Source organism: Polyodon spathula, chromosome 17 (assembly GCF_017654505.1).
Source record: "Polyodon spathula isolate WHYD16114869_AA chromosome 17, ASM1765450v1, whole genome shotgun sequence".
In the NCBI taxonomy this organism is placed as follows: Eukaryota; Metazoa; Chordata; class Actinopteri; order Acipenseriformes; family Polyodontidae; genus Polyodon; species Polyodon spathula.
In genome coordinates this window covers 345,001-364,379 of record NC_054550.1, presented here as the reverse complement: position 1 = coordinate 364,379, position 19,379 = coordinate 345,001, and the positions used below count along the sequence as shown (strand labels likewise).

General features: G+C 37.1%; 2 protein-coding genes across 2 annotated transcripts in view; both read left to right on the top strand.

The window, feature by feature from the left end:
• LOC121330190 (homeodomain-interacting protein kinase 3-like) overlaps window positions 1-9,895 on the top strand; it is a 41,184-nt gene extending 31,289 nt beyond the window's left edge. Inside the window, 13 exon segments of the mRNA XM_041276530.1 lie at window positions 373-486; window positions 768-860; window positions 1,112-1,296; window positions 1,752-1,911; window positions 2,876-2,990; window positions 3,294-3,418; window positions 3,529-3,653; window positions 3,763-3,927; window positions 4,103-4,405; window positions 4,544-4,690; window positions 4,810-5,054; window positions 5,297-5,424; window positions 5,742-9,895. Coding sequence (XP_041132464.1) covers window positions 373-486; window positions 768-860; window positions 1,112-1,296; window positions 1,752-1,911; window positions 2,876-2,990; window positions 3,294-3,418; window positions 3,529-3,653; window positions 3,763-3,927; window positions 4,103-4,405; window positions 4,544-4,690; window positions 4,810-5,054; window positions 5,297-5,424; window positions 5,742-6,215 — 2,379 coding nt within the window. The 3' untranslated portion in view covers window positions 6,216-9,895.
• A 2,289-nt stretch (window positions 9,896-12,184) lies between these two features.
• The window catches only part of LOC121330414 (UPF0606 protein KIAA1549L-like), a 54,747-nt gene continuing 47,552 nt past the window's right edge, over window positions 12,185-19,379 (top strand). The window contains exon 1 of the mRNA XM_041276927.1: window positions 12,185-12,909. Within this exon, the coding sequence (XP_041132861.1) occupies window positions 12,696-12,909 (214 nt within the window). The 5' untranslated portion in view covers window positions 12,185-12,695. The remainder of the gene's footprint in view (window positions 12,910-19,379) is intronic.

The following is a 19,379-nucleotide window of genomic DNA, read 5'->3' as shown; positions in this document are numbered from 1 at the left end:
GGGGTGGGGAGGAGAGGATTTGCCCTAACATCGCCGCTGGTGTGGAAGGTAGTGTCGCAGTGAAAATACAATTTTATCGCCGGTCAAATCGCATCACATCCAGTGTGTCAATGTCCTAAAGCCAGAAATCCTTTTCCAACAAAAGGAGGATATCATTTTCTGATTTGAACTAAAACACAAGCTGCTACTAGATGCCTGTTGTCACGGAGCATATATTACTGAAATGAGAGCGAGGGTTATAAAGCCTCATCAAAAATATTCATGTTATAATTCAAGCATATGGTTGAATCATTCATGAGGTCTGTTCAGCTAGTCCATGTTCACCCCATAGTAACTAACCAACCCATTTTTGTTCCATTTTTTCCCCCTCAGATTCGATATATTTCGCAGACCCAAGGCTTACCTGGGGACCAGGTTTTGAATGTGGGGACAAAGACAGCAAGGTTTTTTTGTAGAGAGTCAGATTCACCATATTCAAAATGGAGGTACTTTAACTTTCTTTTTTCTTTTTTTTTTTTTTTTTTTTTTTTTTTTTTAAAGTTTCTTAAAATGGAAAAAAAAAGCTAGACGCTGCTTTATCCAGTGTTTAAAAACATTCACTCTGCTTCTGGCACTTGGACTTGAATCACCAACTTATTGTTAAGCCACAGCTGTTCCATTCCAAGCACAGTAGTTCATAAGAACATGTCCCTTGATTCCCTTCAGGCTGTTATAATTTACTGTTCCAAGGATCCTGGCCAGTTACCCTTGTTAAACTTTTGATGTTTCTTTAGTCCACAGAGGAACACGAAACAGAGACAGGGATGAAGTCAAAGGAAGCCAGGAAGTATATCTTCAGCTGTTTGGATGATGTTGCGCATGTAAGTGAAGGGATTGCTCTGGGTGCTTTTTTGAGTGAAAGCATGCAATTACTACAGTGTGTAATACTGTATGTTGTATAGGCGTGAACCCACTACCCTTTCCTGAAAACGTTACGGTTGTTATAGTTGGTAAGTTGCTGTTATTGCATTTGCTTTAACCGCCTGCCTTATCCTTTTTACTTCGTCTTGTTTAGGTTTCTTCCACCTGGTATTGATTGTACTATTATTGTTGTTGTTGTTTCTTTCGCTAGGTGAACATGGTGATGGATTTAGAAGGAAGTGACTTGCTAGCAGAGAAAGCGGACCGCAGAGAGTTTGTCAGTTTGTTGAAGATGATGTTGTTGATTGATGCAGATAAAAGAATGACTCCGGCAGACAGCATGAACCACCCTTTTGTCACCATGCATCACCTTTTAGACTTTCCTCATAGCAACCAGTAGGTTCCTGGATCATTTGTTTTGTGCGATTGGTTATCCTGTTTGTAGTTTGCTCAGCATTTGTGTTTTTGGGGGGTTTTTTTCTGCTTGATTCCTCCCATGTTTTTAAACTGTGGAAGCACAGATGGTTGGTTTTTAAAAAATAGATTCCTCTATGTGGTTAGAAACCACACTTTTTGCCAACTGATGACTTGCACAATTGCTAAAGACAAGTTGCATGCTATAATTATACTTTTAAGGAATGAATGTAAGGCTAGGAGTTCCCTTGAGCCAACTACTAATTTCTGATTGTTATGCAAGTAAGTTTAATTTTCAGTAACTTGAAAGAAGGGGTGGGGGGTGGGGGGGGGGGGGGTTATTTCTCATATGTTTTAATTGTTCATTTTGAATTGTGCTACACAAATGTTAATGCAGTTTTTTTTTATTTTTTTTTTTTTTTTTTTTCCCCTCCCAGTGTGAATTCATGTTTTCATATAATGGATGTTTGCAGAACACGGTCTAACACATATGATCTAAGCAATCGCAATAAGATACCATTCATGAGACCAGTCACATCAGGCAATGCAGCAAACCTGACTCTGGCTTTTAATAAGATGGGAACTGTCCACACTCAAGTAAGCATTGGGATCATGTTTCATTTTGCTTGTGAAATACCGCTTAGTGGTTAGAGCTGAGCTACAAACCCTTGACTAGTTGCATCTTCCCCTATGCCTCTGTTCACTCTATGTAAAATTGTACATAACTCTTGCAATGGAGATAAAGTAAAACGGAACTGCAACATGCTATCATCCATCACTTCCTTAGTAGTGTAATTGTTTGGTCACTTAAGTACGGTTTTCTGGACTAATTGTGGAAGAGATAAAGGATAGTGACATCACTCTAGCAGAACACAGTTGCAACTGTCAGAAAATGAAATGCCAGGTAGTTATTCTTAACTGTTTTCCTAACAGTATTTGTGGTCTGGTTGGCATATACCAGAATAACTCTACACTATCTGCCCAGTATGTATAAAGGCAGCCATAGCCTCATTAATATGTTGATAATTAGGCAGCATTGTTTATTATATAAAATGTATTTTACTATGTAATAATCATTTCAAAATGACTGACTATTCTAATCAGTCATGGATTTTATTCATTTTTATAATTGTATCAGGAAAGGAGTAGGGCTCCCTGACAGTAGGACCTTGTATGCCTTTTAGACTGAGTCTTTTACTATGATCTTTTCTGAGACTCTAGGCTGAGGTCTGAGTATTTCCACTAAAAAACGGTTTAGGTTTAACCCTGCTACTTGCATGATTTTATTGAAAAATTAGGCAAGCTTCTTCAAGATTGTCAATAGAAACTTGCTTTAATTCATATGTAGTAATTTGTGTGAAGTAGTAATGCCACCTAGTGGGAATATATTAACACACTTATTTTCCTTTCGGTTATTATGAGACTTTATGAAGACTGCATTGGCTAAACTGTACAATATACCATTTAAAGTGACATGAACACAGTGTAGTTTGAGACGTGGCTGCTTCTGTCGTTTTTGTTTGGAGTGTTATAGATGCTCATCCTCTTCTGATTGTTCCAGGCTTTAGCACCACCTGTGATGCACTGTGGGATGTCGCTGCAGACAGGAATGGCTCCGTTTGGGTGCAATGATTCTTTTCAGCAAACATTGATCCTCTGTCCCCAGGGCATCCAAGGTATGGTGGAATATGGCCCTTGCTGTTTTGTTTTGGTCTGAAATTTAAGAAAAGGAAGAGAATAATTTTAATGGTAAAATATAAGCATTGATATAATTAAATGGATAAACATGTATAACCTCTTACTTCAATTTCAGCACAAAATTAACCTATGTAACTGATGTTTTTAATACCAAACTGGGTGTGTTAAGTTTTTAGGTGCTGAATTGAAGATTCATTCAGTGTGTGTGCTGTGTATTTACGAAGGTATAGCATACACTAACTCTTTCAATATTTATATAGCTGTTTTCGTTCACATTTTAGCGGGAATTCCCACTAACCCAAACAAGCCTGCTGTATATGCTGTCAGAATGGACAATACTGTTCCGCTGGTGACACAAGCCCCAGCAATACAACCTTTACAGATTCGCCCAGGAGTTATCACTCAGGTCAGAGTCTATCACAGTGATGTCGTGAATTTACATTATCATTTGGTATATGTGTATAACAGTGCAGCATAAGGAAACAGCTGTCTTGAATGTCTTGTATGTTTCAGCAGACATGGTCCAATCAAACTGGGCAGATACTAGTACCAGCCTGGCAGCAAGTAACCCCTGTGGCTCCTTCTACAACAACACTGACATCTGACACTGTGGCGGGTCCACAGAGACTTGGTGACTGGGGGTATGTGGTCTTGTTGTGGTTTCTTTTTTAATTTTTTTTTAAAGATAAAAATGATTAATACTTAAGAATAATTTAATTGCTGTGAAACCTTAATTTTTTTTTCTGGCAGAAAAGTGCACCACCATGGCAACCATTATAACTCCATGATGCCACAACCTCTTCTAACCAACCAAATGGCTATGTCCACCCACCAGCCAATAAGTATAGGCATTGCCCATGTCATATGGCCTCAACCTTCAGCTGCTAACAAAAGAAATAAACCTTGTCAGAACAGGTAAGTAAGGACACAATAGGCAATCCTATAATAGTTTGCGTTATTTGTTGTTTTTTGTGTGTGTTTGTTTTATTTTTTATATATAAATGTTACGCTCACAAGGTCTGATTTTTTTGGACACACTTATTTTTTCACCTTGGAGTGGTTCCCACAGATGTGTGTTGCTTTTTTACAGGAGTAATTTCTTCCACAACAGCAATACCCAGAACTTGGTACGCCTGTCTCCAAAGATTTCAGGCAATGTAAAGAATGATGAAGCAGAACGTTGTACAGGAGAAAGTCAGGGCAATCGCAGCCCACAGAGAGAGGAGAGGAGCTGCTGTAAGCCGTCTGTCATGCAGGACGCTGACTTGGCCATCTGTAACAAGCAACGTCAGACTATCGTCATCGCTGACTCTCCAAGTTCTGTGGTCAGCGTCATTTCCATTAGCAGCGATACAGATGAGGAGGAGGTGGCACAGAGACACTCTCTGGGAGAGTGAGTATCGGGATCTCAAATCATTTTCAGTGCATTGTATTTTAGAAGAACTTGCAGAATAAAACGGACCAGGTTTTTAAGCAATGAAGATCCACAATATTCTTTTTTTTTTTTTAATGGAATTTCTTGCTTTTTTAGATGTAAAGGCAGCCCGGATTGTGAAGCTTGTCAGAGCACACTGAACATTGACAGAGTGTGTTCTTTAAGCAGTCCTGACAGCACCCTGAGTACCAGTTCATCAAACTCTGCCCAGTCTAGTCCATCCCCCTGTAAAAGGCCAAACAGGTAAAGTGTTTCATTAGGAACAGTTTGAAACTAAAAAAAAATAAAGCATTGGAAAGCCAGAAGACACTGCAGACCTCCAGTGTTTAACTTTGAGCTTCATATTTCTTTTCACATTCCAGCATGTCCGATGACGAGCAAGAAAGTGGTTGTGACACTGTGGATGGCTCCCCTGCGTCTGACTCTTCAGGACAGAACGATAGTCCGTTCATGGAGCGCCGGTTTCTTGGGGATGCCAACCAAAACACTGAAGCAAGAGCTCCGCTGGAGGCAGAGACCATCCAGCCAGCTGTCCGCACCATGGTGGTGCCGCCAATGAGAGTACAAAACAATAATCCAGCTGCTGAGGAGCGGATGGCAAATACAGGTAAAAAGAAGAGTTTTCTGTCACGTTGAAAAGGAGGTGTTACATAGATAAAGACATTTTTGGGCCCTAATGATCAAGAAGGGAATTGTCTATTTCAATTCCTTTTAAAAGTAGCAAAACATTAAACTGTAGATTTTTATTGTCAGGGTCACTGTTCAAAAAGTGACTTCTACAGAGAAGTAGTGACCATTGTATAAAAGTGTGTCATTTCACAACTAACATGACCCTACTTTTAATCTTAGATACCACGTGTCAGTCCTTATTCAAGGGCCGGTCTGCTCCTGCAAGATTAAACCGGTACTCTTCAGCAGTTAACCGCCAGCAAAAAATGACATCAGCATTCCAGCAACAGCACATGAACTTTGGACAAGTATGTTGTGTTCCAGCAATGATTTATCTTGTATATTTTTTTATATAATATTATTATTTTTCAATTTAATTACGAAGTCTGAGTGTAATGAAGAGTGAGTTGTGACTCTGGCTGTATTTTATTTTTTTACATGACTTTTAATAATACATTTTCATTTCAGTTACCAGCTTCTGACCACTAGTTTTTTGTTTAAAAAAAAAAAAAAAAAAAAAAAAAAAAACTGTTTTATTGATGGATAATGTATTCACAAAAAGGAAAAACTAACAGCTTGTTCAAGTTATTCTAACACAAATTCAATCTGAATTGTTCTTGAACAGGTTCAGCACTATGGTTCTTGCCATCAGGAATGGAATGGAAATTACGGCCACAGGAGACAGCAGGCGTATATCCCTCCCACAATACATGGGCACACCTTCACGCTGCCTCACGGGAGCCCCAATCACAGTGCAGCTCACCCTCACCTGCCTGGAAGTACTCACCTTGGGGGCCAGCCCATCTTGCCCTACCCTCCACCAGCTCCACTTTGCACTGCAGCTCCTGTTGCCCACATCTTGGCTTCACCATGTACTACAAGGCCTGTAATGCAGCCGGCAACCTACAGTATCTCTCATCCTAACGGCATTGTTCACCAAGTAACTGTGGGCATCAACCATCGCCTGCTGCCATCCCCTACCATTCACCAGAACCAGTTCAAACCAATATTCCCGGCTCATTCGTACATCACAGCCTCACCTGCTTACACAGGCTTCCCTTTAAGCCCAACAAAACTTAGCCAGTACCCTTACATTTGAGTGTTCGTGGGGTTCATTAGCATATAAACACTTGGTTTGGAAAGATTAAATGAAAAACCTGGTGTTCTAATAAATTCTAGCCATGGCACAACAGATAATTAAAAAAATAAAATATTTTTGTGAATCATGTAGACTTGGGTGCAATTTAAACTTTGAGCTTTAAAAAGAATTGAAAACTCACTTTTAATATGTTTGACATTTGATATATTTCTCATCGGAACTTATATGGTTACTCTAACAGTTGAATTATGGGAGTGGAAGTCTAGTTTCTCTCCTACTATTTTTATATATTGCCTTCTAACTTGTGCAAGAGACATCTTCATTTGTGAAGCCATTCAGTATACAAGTGTATAGGGAAACAGAACAGCCACAGCACAGCGTACTCATGATCTGTTTGTTTCTTCCTGTGTCTCCTTGGTGTTTTAAATGTCGAGTCACTTATCTGAAAGGCTGTTCTTCACACTGCATGTGTTCTCCTTGCATGAGCAAAATTGAAAGTTTCCTAGACATTGCTCTTAGTGTTGTCCTAGGAATCTCAGCTGCATTGTAAATCTTTCCCACCCATAGTGCCTTAAATATTTGAGGTTATTAATGTTACTACTTATATTAATGTAATGGACTGCAGCACTTGAAATTCCAATCTGCTGATTTGGTGTTATATCTATATAGATCTAGCGCTATATAGAGAGATTGAGACTAATGCTTATTTTGGGTTTGGCGTGGTAAGTTTGAGGACTAGCAAGCTTTTCCTTTACTAAGAACAGCATGCTTTGCTGTAGTGGGTCTGCTGTTCAACTTTTCTGAATGTCTAGTGTAAAGAACAAGTGTTGAGTATTGCTTACAGTTTGATAATCAACTTCTATTTGGTATACACTTAACTAACAGTATTTGTACTGTTTTAATGAAACTGCAATACAATCAAAGTCGTTGTTGATTTTGTTTTCATGTCTGCCGATTTTTTTTTTTTTTTTAAATGTTTTTTATGAAATATTTAGAAATGTGGTGGGCATGGCTTTGACTAGATAAAGAGAAAATGCAAATATAGTTCATTTGATTGTTATGATAGGGCTTCATCTTCGCTTGAGCGAACCATTCAGTATTTGATATGTATTTATAGTAATAGACTATTTAGTACTGAAGCTTGGCAAGGTGCGAGTTCTTTGTGCATAATTCTCATTTATGCATGTGATTTTAAGTTTTACCCGTTTTTACTTTATTATACCATTTGTTTAAACTTGTGTGTCGATTTGCATATTTTATACATTCCGTCAGGGAGAAAAGTATATGCTGTGTTTTTTGTGTTTTTGTGTTTTTTTTTTTTTATTATTATTTTGATAGTATGTGCGTCAGGTTGCTTTTGCAGCACCAAAGACTTTGTCATCCATTTCCTGAGCAAGGTAGCAATTTTTTTGCATAGACATCAAGTATACTATAATTATTGTGATGGGGTAAAAAAAAATAAAAATAAAACAAATTAAAAAAAAGTATTAAAGTGGTTGAGGCTATGTTAAGCTCTTGGGGCGAATACTTTGTATCATTTATATTGAATGTATCATAGATAAGCTGCTATATAATGGTTGCCACTTCAAATAGCTGTGAAATTAGGTGATTTACTTAGTACTCTCTTAGCATTCTTCTTTCTGTATAAGTCTAATTACCTGAAATAGAAGTGGGTTTTTTAATTGAATTTTTGCTTTAATGTTTGGAGTGTCATTGTGACTACTGTATTGCAAATAATGGAAGTTAGTTGCGTTTGTTTTTGGGGTGTGTGCGTGTTTTTTTGTTGTTTTTTGCATCAGTATTTATCTTCATTAACTTTGAGCTCATCACTGCATATAAATGGATGTCTTGATGTAACTTACTTTTTTTTAATGTTTTCATATTAGCATTTTGTAGCCATGTTGAGCTGTAGCTTGCAAATTTTACTTCACTTTTTTTCAATAAAGCAATTGGGAATGGTGTACTAACATGCAATTTTGCAACTGAGTACTGTAATTAATGTATAGTACAAAGTTGTGTAAAAAAAAAAAAAAAGTCAAGGCATTATCACGTTTAATACGCCACTAAACAGCACTTGTATAACTCTCAATAAGCTATCTGTGGAAAGGGCTGGTGGATGTTTGTTAAATAGCCTTTCTTTCTACTTGGAACTGAAATTGCAGTGTTCTGTTCAAACCATTGTCAAGAACGTGACTTTTGTGCTTGCAATTTGTTTCTACCCCTAAACTAGTTTAACTATTTTTCTGTAAAAACTACAAATTTTAATGTTAAACGCTTTTACATGTTTTCACACAGAAATGAATCCAAAAAGTGTCGGAAGACATTAAACATTGCTATCTGTCCTTTGGAACAGTTCAATGATAATTTCTTGCTTCGTCTGGAGAGTCGTTTTCAGTGATAGCTAAGAATAGAATTTTGAGAGTCCTAATGTTGCTTTTATGTACCCAACTTTTGAAAAGCCCTCTTGACTATTGCAGTTCCTTATTAGTGAGGACAGTGCGATTTCACACTGGGTTAGTGCCTTGAGGAGCTGTGCTGACATCAGGGCTTCAAAAGACTGAAGCTTTGCTTGCCTGTTCTCCCGGATGACAGCGGGGTGTTGTGGAGCTCAGTGTAGGGTTATAAGAGTATCAGATAAAATGAATGGTAATGTATAAAGCGACTTGATGTGGTAGCTTGACCAAAAATTGCTTTTTTGTGTTCCTTCATAATTGTACCAGGGATCGACTTTTATACTTACGTGCAACCAATTCCCGGATCAGGCCATGCCACTTACCATGCACATAATGCTGGCTGCTGCCACATACTGTAGCACCTTCCTCTTGGGGTTGCATCCAGAAAGGGTGTAATATTTCACCATTAAAAATAGCCATGAACCTCTAGAAAATAGATTTTATTTTTTAAGTGAATGCGGTTTTTAAATGTGAATCCAAAGGTTGGTAGTTAATATTGAATTCGCTACAGTTGAAATACCTGTAGACTCTTCGTTTGCTGCCAAGTCTTAATCTTAAGCACCACTGATCTTATGGGTTGATCGGAGCAAACCGCCTTCAACCTGACAGTCGCATGGAATACTCTTGCAGAGCAAGATTCCGCAGTGATCCAGGTGATTAGCACATGGGATGCTAGGAGTGTAGCAACAATCATGGAATGCTGTGTGTTCTATTTATTATTATTATTATTATTATTACTATTTTTTTTTAAATGGGTCGTGTGTGACTCGATTTTGTAGTGTTGTGCCCTACAACACACAAACAGCGCATTGTTTTCCTACTGCTACATGAAAGTCTTTTCGACATGCCTTTTTCTGAAAGTTTTGTTTTAAATATTTACTGTACTTCAAACTGCAAAGGGGCCACAGTGGTAGTTGGCATCATGGAAACATTAATGGCGCTAGTTACTAAAGCTTTTTCATTTGACAGCGCAAAGAGGTCTTATGGTAGTGGATTTACATATAAAAATGCATGGAGTCATGCAGTTGTGCATGCATTTTCTATCAACCTTTTCCAAAGTGCATGTACAGTTAACAGTATTTCGATCCCTATGTGTTGTAACTTACCAGCAAATATGCCTGCACAAAATGTTAGCTAAATGCATTTATTTTGGTTAAGTTTTCATGAAATCAGTTTGCACAGACAACTCATTTAATCTACCAATTTCATCATTTGAAAATCGATGTTTTTAACATTTCTATTTTGAGAATTTAATTGTTGTATGAGAAAAAAAAAAAAACACTGCAGTTTTTAACTTCCATATAAAATATTTCATTTTGTTTTGTTGATTTATTTTATATCTGATTGGTGGTATAACTTTAGAGATGCTTACGTTTTATTCAGGGTCTTTGTATTAATCAAATGTGCTACTGTATTAATCCAAGTCCTAATTACTTGTTTTGATTGCTTCTAATTGTGTTTCATAATGATTTCACAAGTTAATTCACACTGCAAGTTATAGAACAATCTGTTTAGATTTACACAGCAATGTAGAATTGATTTACTAAGTTTGAACTGTTACTGTTTTAATATTTGTAGATTTTGTGGCTTTTTAATTTTAGTTTTTTTTTTTTTTTTTTTTTGCTTTTGATTTTATGCTACACTAGTTTGCCATGTAGCAATTGCACTGTGCAATATTTACAATATAAGGACTGGGAAAATGTTTATGGATGTAATGTCTCTTACAGTTTGCGATAGTGTTTCTCTCTCTAGTTCTCAGTGATTTTAAATGTGACCAAGCCTTCTGTACTTTGTCACAAAAAGCGGGTTTTCCAGGTGACTATTTTGGTGAGTGTCAGCATAAGATTTTATGGTGTATTATTGTCAACATTCACTCTGAATTAAAATATCTATTGCTGCAGCAAATGATTTGTTGTTTCATTGATGAACAATTGGTGTGTGTGTGGTATGTATGTACGGTATGTGGTGTGTGTGTGTGTGTATATATATATATAATATATATATATATATATATATATTAATATATATATATATATATATATATATATATATATATATATATATATATATATATATATATATATATATATTACATATTACACCTGTTGATCTTATCGGGCAGTCTTATATTTTTGATAATAGCTCCTTGTGGTTTACTTCTGAAGTTTAAACAAAGCTAACTCCTGACAGGAGTGATCAGCACCAAGACTTCTGATTCGCCTCATAGAACCTGCTCTCAAAATAACCTAGAGAAGCATAGAGTGGAGAAAGTGAAAGTACGAGAGAATTTATCTTGTGCAAAATCATCCATCACTGAAGTAGAAAAAAAAAGAAATGTATACTGCTACATCTACAACTGTTACAGCAATTAGTGTTTCACATTGAGAACTGTCACTAGCTTTAGAGGCCTGGATAGCACATTTTCATCTGCACATTTTCATCTATTTTGAACATCTTGCAAATGAATCTACATCAATTGATCTTTATTTTATATAGCACCTTTCATACTGGAGCACCATCAAAGTGCTTTACAGGATGCAGTAACAAGAAAATCCATAAAACTTTAAATACAGAGAATTGTACAGTAATACAGTAAAAAAAAGCAATACATTAAATAGTGGAAGTGCATAATACTTGTTGTACATTAAATACAGTGGAAAGTGTGTAAGACATGAAATAGTAGAAGCAACACAGCAGCTAATAGCAGATTTCAGACTTGAACTGCATGGAAAGAAAGAGAGAACAGGTACGTCTTGAGAGTTGAGCGATGGGAGCATAGCGTACCAAAACTGGGAGAGTTCCAAAGAGTCAGAGCCGTGAAGCTAAACGAGCGTTCTGCAAGTGTGCTGCACTTTTGCCTGGGGATATAAAGCGGGCCAGAGTCGGAGGACCTCAGCTTGCGGGCAGGGACACAGCGGGTCAGCAGGTTGAGGAGGTACTGGGGGGGGGGGGGGGGGGGACCTGTGGGATGTAGGACATTGTAGGCGAGCAGGAGAGTTTTGAAAATAAATCCTAAATTTTACAGGTAGCAAGTGCGGTTGGACAAGACATACGTGCTGTTTATAGAAGAGTAAATAATTGATTTATCTTCAACACAAGCACACCTAGTTTCAAATTGATCATGCAAATAAATACCCAATCAACATTTATTTTTTTGTCATTAAAAAAAAAAAAAAAGCACTTGCTATGTGTATTCACTAGGTGGTGTAAAATCATGTTCGAAAGTGCTCAGCTACAGTATATTGGTCAACTGCTTAATAGTGACTGAAAATTGACTAAATCAAACATGTGTTGCTGTAGCTTGGTGACCCTGCTTTACTAAATCTATCACAAATTGTGATCTTGCAACGACTGATGTCATTAAAGAAACAAGGAAACATTGTTCCGGGACTGACAGTGTGCTTACATTGGGACAGTCCTAGTACTAGTACCTAGCTGCGACAAGAGAAGCTGATTACGCAGTTATAGCTGACATTCTGATAACCAAGTTAACAGCAATATTGATGTTCCAAGCCTTATTGGTTTCTTCAATAGCCCATGTGGTAAAGTGAGTCCAATGACGTGCATATGACTTTCCACTAGAGGTCGCCTTATCATACTTTATTGCAGAATCTATACAATAAAGGCATTAAGCCTTGGAGCCCAGTATGTATTTTTGAGGGGGTTTATTTTTATTTATTGAAATGACGTTTTTACCTGCAATAACACTTGCATCCCACAGCAACTAAGCACGCCGCCGACCACACCTCCAATTTCAAATACCGGTGACTGAAACAGGGATAAAAACAACAAAAACGAGCAGCGTTTCTGAATATTTTTATGCAATAAAAACCCTGCTCCTGCATTGGCAGACTGATGTAGATCGTATATACACAGATGCAGCTTATTATCTTTTCCTTAGCACTGCTGAAATGTCTGCTAGCTAGGAGGAAACGGTTGATGGGGTGTAATTTTCTGTCACCGTTTTCTGGAGTGATCAAATGCATTTTATGGGACAACGGAGGCTATATTTGTTTTGGATACACAAATGGCTTTTAATTTGAGGAGTGCACATAACTATTTTTGCATCGCGGATTTCTATGCAGTGGACAGAGCCTATGGATTGTGGATAGATGTTAGCGGCACAGGGTGCTGTTTTCAGAAGAACTGGAAGACACCTGCCCTTATCGGAATGATCACAAAGTGTTTAATGACAATTGGAATGGTTTTATTTTTATTGCAACCTGTCCTGGCTACGGAGGGTAAGAAAAGAATATTACAAAGATATTGTAAACCCATCATAATTTTGAACACGCACTATGCAGGGAGAAAAAATAATGCAGTATAACGTGGTCATTTTCATTAGAATCAAAATCTACTGCGTAGGAATCCTTACGATCTTCATAGAAATTAAACGAAATAAATTAATAAAATAATAATAATAATAATAATAATAATAATAATAATAATAATAATAATAAATGATTATCCGTGTGGGGTACATTTTGAATTAAGCTTAAATGGTTTAGAATTTGAACATTTAAAACTAGTCTCCTAAAACAGCACAATAAAAATGCTATTTATAATTTCTTTACTTGTTATTTATAATTCCTTCACAGTATACTTGAATTAAATGAGACTGTACCATTATTGTGCATTCTCTGAATACATAACCTCCTCTGCCTCAGAAAAGCCTATAATTAAAATGTATGTGTTTGCAACTTGACTGCTCCAAACCTAACCTAATTTCATTACCTTCAGATCTCACAGCTCTGCAAGTAGATCGAGGTCTTACCCAGATATCACTTTCCCTCTCAGGAATATACTTTATTAAAACGCCCGACAGGCTAATTGTAGATACTAAATTGGTAGTGTTTGAATGCACCAGTATTTGAATGCACCAGGGATGAATTGCAGCTGTGTTTTTAGTCCTGAGTGTAACATTCCAGTTTCTACAAAATACAACACGTTAGGTGGCTTCTAAATTGATTAGTAAACTAAGTGAGCGACCCCAAGGCACATTGAACATGAGTAGCAGGCAAGAGATGTGCCAAAGCTGTGGTGTATATGACTTTTATATATCTGTTCGTTATGATTTAATCACTGTGTTATACATCAAATGAGCTGGCGTTCGCGTTGTACTGTCAGCGCGCTCCTTGTTTTCTATAGATTCAGGTACATGCTGTACTGTGTGTAGTGTTTTATTTATTTTCTAAGTGCCAGATGTCTGAATGTGCTGAGACAGGATGAGAGCACTGTCCTTGGTAGATGGTGAAATGCTGTGCAGGGGTAGAGGAGTATGGGACTGTGAGTGAGATTTCAGAGCACAGTGCTTGACTCCGTGGGGTTGTGCTGGAACTAGGGCATGGTGTTGTGACTAGAGATATAATGTTATCATTTCGCTGAAGAAAACGAGAGAACTAGAACTTCATTTATCTCAGAAAAAAGACTTGCAATAAAGAGCAAAAAGATTTAAAGGCACGGATTTTGTTTTTATTTATGCTTTAAGCGAACTTTGAATTGTTTTCAGTCATGTTCTTAGACTTTAACGTCTATACACGTTCTGTATAAATCAAAACCATCAGGGAGCTAACAGTTCTGCATTCATTTACTGTGTTCAAAACGCTGAGGATAGACGGGCAATGGGCACTGCTATAAAGATCTTTCTTTTTTTTCAAAGGCTACAATAAATAAGACAACCAACATGAGGTATAGAGAGGCTTTGATTTGTGTTAAACATTCATATTGTATATCAGTGTTCACTACAGGGTCTCAGATTCATTTTAAATGCTGCATTCTGATATCCTAGGGTCTTTCTCAGTTTGCTGTGATCTAAAAAAAACAAAACAAAACAAAAAAAACACTATTTAACTCAACCAGTAATCTACTCGTTCATTTTGTCACCCGAGGTCCAATAGCTGCATTATCCCAGTTTGAAAAATGTTTAGTCTGTAAATGTAACCGTTTTTCAATTCACTGACTGCATGAACAGTTCGCTAAACAGCAGGAGCAGCTCCAGTTCCATTGGTTGAGTCTGTGGGAAGACTCTTACCTCTCCTGGCCATGGCCCTGTAATTATCTAGTCACATTCTCCTTCCTGCCAGTTAGATGAAATTAGAAAGGTCAGCCTGTCTCCAATTCCTTTCATACCTGATCAGATCAGGTTAATCTAAGAGTAGCTGCATATCTGCATGTCAGTATTACATATGTGATAGGATATATGTTCAGAACCATTTCAGACTATTTTGTTAAAGTCTTCTCTATTTTTATAGTACTTAAAAATAGTGACATACAAAATAAACCATGTGACCTTACCAAAATATTTTCAACCTTCGTGTGGATCCTTTTCCTATTCCTAGCAGATTCCTTCCCCAGGAGTTCACAATATTAGGTTACTCCCTCTCTTATTCCTTTCTGTTTTGCTAGTTTTGTAATAAAATCTCAATTGGGATAAGTACCATACAGCTATACATGACACAGCATCTTTCAAGGCACAGTATTTTGCATTCCATTTAGAACATGTATCCATTAAGTGCTCGAAAGCACGAAGATACGTACCAGCGATAATTTTTTAACTGTTACTGGAATACCAGTGAATGGGACACTTTTCCCAGTGTGTATGTGTGTGCATCAGTGCCTCCTAGACGCCACATGTGATAATGCTTGTCTGTTTTTACCAGCAACGGGCAGTGAGGTATTACATATGAACATACAGGTACATGTAGGCATGTGTAGAATCACTCGATTTAACTTCCTGACATGTACCCGACATGCTCCATAAACTACTGTCTACACAATATGATTTGCTGATATTAATAAGCACTGCTGTAAAATTGCTCACAGTGGATGTGACGAGTCATTGAATGAAGAAATGTGGCTCTATTGATTCAAAGGCGTGTTTGTGATTGTCATATGCAAATATGATAACCCTGTTCAGAAAGGAATAAAAACATAATTAAATAAAGACCTTTAAATCAGCCCATGTGTGGTTTCAAACCTGTACTGACAATATGAGTGAAGTATGTATACAGTATATACCAGAACGAAGTTCCTTATTAATGCATGGAGTAAGCCTTGTGGTTCAATAATGCAGTATTATTTAGTGATGCTAGCAAATATGCTTCATAAGTAATGTATCTGTATAAAACCTGCAAAATCTTTGAGACATTTTTAATCTATAAAAGTCTCACCATTGGAATTTTAGTTGAGATTCCATTTGCATTGTGACTGCAGACTGTAAAAAGTCTCAGCTGTACATATCAAATCAATGTCATGCATTTTTATAAAACTGTAGGACATTTTTGCTTTGACCTAAATAGTCTATTGAAAGACCATGCAAAAGCGTTGAATGCTACTTCCATGCACTCCATTAGCAAAATGATGTCAGTGTGAAAATGAATTAATTTACTGAGATGCCTGTATAATTGTACTGAGGTTATTCACATTATTGAGTCTGAAATCATTATTTCAACTTGTTAATGAATTGCGGATTATGATTCTCTCTTAAGAATATGATGTAGAGCTAATCATAAATCATTTGTTTCTTCAATCTGATATTGAAACAGGTTTGTAATTGTTGTGTTTGGATTTTTTTTTGTGTTTGTCGGTTTTAGGCCAGGTTGGCCCTAGACTTGTAAAACAATTAGCTCACTTGCAAGTTTTCAAATAAGGATGTAAGAGGTGGCTTGGCCATAACCAACAAAGACATCATTAATAGGGCTAGCTGTTGAGTCAATGGATTGTTTCATTCATCAGAGGTTTCAGGTTTATTCGTAACAAAAGGTATTTTCTGTATTATATTACAAGAAGAATCAGTACTGTATGCTTTAAACTTTATCAGATATAAGGCAAATATCAGAGATAACGTTAGAAGCTAGAATTTTAAAGCATTGAAGCTGCTTGTCAAAATGGTTATTTATTCAACTTTCAGCATTGTTAAAATGTTGCCATTTGTTCTTTAGGACCTAATTGGAAAGAAAAAAACACACAAACAGCCCAAGCCCAAACAGGTGTGTGATCATCATGCTTTAATCTACATCAAGCAGCATAATGCATGGGTTCAATGTGTAAGAATGGGCTAGGAGGAAACTTAGACTTTGTTGTATTTGACAGTTCTGGAAAACTACTTTGTATTGTGCATGGAGAGCCTCTTAGGCTGTTGCCAGTGTATTCCTTAAATACATGTTTCTTTTTTCAAAGTGTAAGCACATATAATTACTACCTGGTAGTTAAGAAGCTAGCGCACATACTGAGACACAAAGAACAGATAAGAGATGAAACTAAATTTTCCCATCTGCAGAGAAGCCCAAAGCATTTTTAATCCTTAAAGCACTGAAAAGCAAGTTGGAGTTGAGAATATCATGCATTGCACAAGCCGGAGAGACGTGAATGCTTCTTAGATGATTCAGCATTTCCAATTTCAATGAAACCTCTCTTCAACCGCAGCAGTTTGTATATTCCGTTTTCAACACTGAGCACTGTTCTGAAAATGATGCATGGAGCAGCTTAGTTCTTCCATGAATGAAGATGGGCAAACAACCAACAAGAATACTAAACATATTCATGTTATAATAGTTCACACTGGAATCTGCCTGTCTGACACTGTGATTTGGAGCTATAATAATCAATTACAGTATCGTACTTTGATGCATATTGCTTTGCCTTGACACCCTGACTCAAACTGCTATCGCCCTGCCCTTACTGAAACTCTGCTGGCATTTGGCTGGCCCTCCTTTCTTCGGAAACCCCTCTTACCCATTTCTGTCTGTACTTAAAACCCTAAGTCTCTCCCTTACCATTTAAAACCTAACCGACGTTGATTTGTAATGAAATGTCTTCAGAGATATGGAAGGTATTAAAATAAATCAATAGTGTGAAGTGGTTTCTGAGATCTAGGAGAAATAATAAAGAAAACAACTGTGAAAGTGGGGTCAACCTCAATCCAACCGCAACCAACCAGGTTTTACAGAGATTTCCTCTCTGCGGATGGCCTATATATAGTGCGATTGGTTTTTGACTGGGGTCTCCCCGGGGAGACTAAGCAGACCAGTGCAATGAACCTGATGTTTAGATGTGTACTAAAAGTATTGGTAGTGGTAGAAGAATCCCAATAGCACTACTGGAAACAGCTTTTGTTAGCTTTTGGTACTGTGCAGTGTACTTTGACAAGCTAACGCAGGTAAGAATAGAAACAGGAACAGTTCCTTGAAACAGCATCAAACCGATTAGGGCTGCTTGTTTGGAGAGTGAGTGGAACCTTCCAGTAGTTATCTCTGGTTCTGTCCCGTCACAATGACCCTGTGCTCTCGAGCGTTCCTTCAACAAAAAGTAACAAACAATTTTAGTGCTGTCAGCTTTTTCAAACCGCTCCTGAAACTGTTAATTAACTCACATGAAAGCGAGTTAGGCTAGTGCTGAAACCCACTTTATCATTACATAGTTGTTTGCTATAGGACCCTTACATTTACTTCATGCAGGGCTCTTCAGCTTTCTCATGAGTGTAGCAGAGAAAGCTCCTGGTTAATGCTTGATGTCTGCTTTGTCTGAGCAGTAAACTCTGCATGCTTCTTCACAATCATTGATTTTTTCTGGCACAGGGTTTTTTTTTTTTTTTTGTAGCCTGACTACCCAACCATTCTGTGTAGCCAATAGTTTGGGTGATTCTCTCTTCAGCTATGCCGCTAAACCTACGCCTTTTTAATAATGTTATCCATATTTGCCAAAGTCGTACTTTGAATTGGTTTCAGACTGCTGTTGGGCTTGGACAGATCATGGCAGTTGCTGTTTTAATTAGTACAAGTATATAGATTAGTGGGATTTCAATACATTGAACAGGCTCTAATTGTTCTGGATATGTGCGGGGTGGTTCACATAGCTTTCAATGCTGTGAAAAGGAAGCTGTGAGAGGGACTGACGTCACGGACGTGACATGAAAAATGAACATGGTCTTTAAAGTGATCCTTAGAAATAGAATACAATAAAAAAATTATATGCTGCTATATCCAACTACACAGTAGTGTGGCATGACAATGGGTTCTTTCTCTCTGAGAGGATTTCATGGTAAAAGAATGCTTTCTGTCACTTTTGTTCCCAGATAATATATTGGTTGCTTCATGAAGCAAAATTTGCCTATGCTAAAATTATATTATTTGATACAAGAAGGCGTTACAACACATTTTGTCATCAGTTTCAAATTGTTTGTTATTCTGTTATTGTCCTTCTTCAATAAATGACTGCTATTAGCATGGACCCTTTGTTAACATGTCTTCTTACATGTAAAGTCGCTTATTTCCCCGGTTAACGAATAACATATTGAATTATGATATATTATATACATATATATATATATATATATATATATATATATATATATATATATATATATATAGAGAATAAATTTTACTTATGTAATATATATATATACTTAAATGAAATGATGGCAAAAACGTAATGGATTTTTATATATATATATATGAAAATGCCTAATGCTCAGCTGTTGGCTACAAATGGTAGAAACAATAAATAAATAATAATGGACACAATTCACTGGAGCTGATGTTTTCTGCTCAAATGGCATACCTTTTTCTGGTTCATTAGACAAAGACTAAACAAGTCTGACCAGAAGACACAAATTGCTGTGTGCATGCTCATGGGACACTTGGGGGAGTTTTGCGGTTCAGTTTACCATGTGTAGTGTTCAAGTTGTTGTCCTTTTGATGAGGTGTCTTCATCT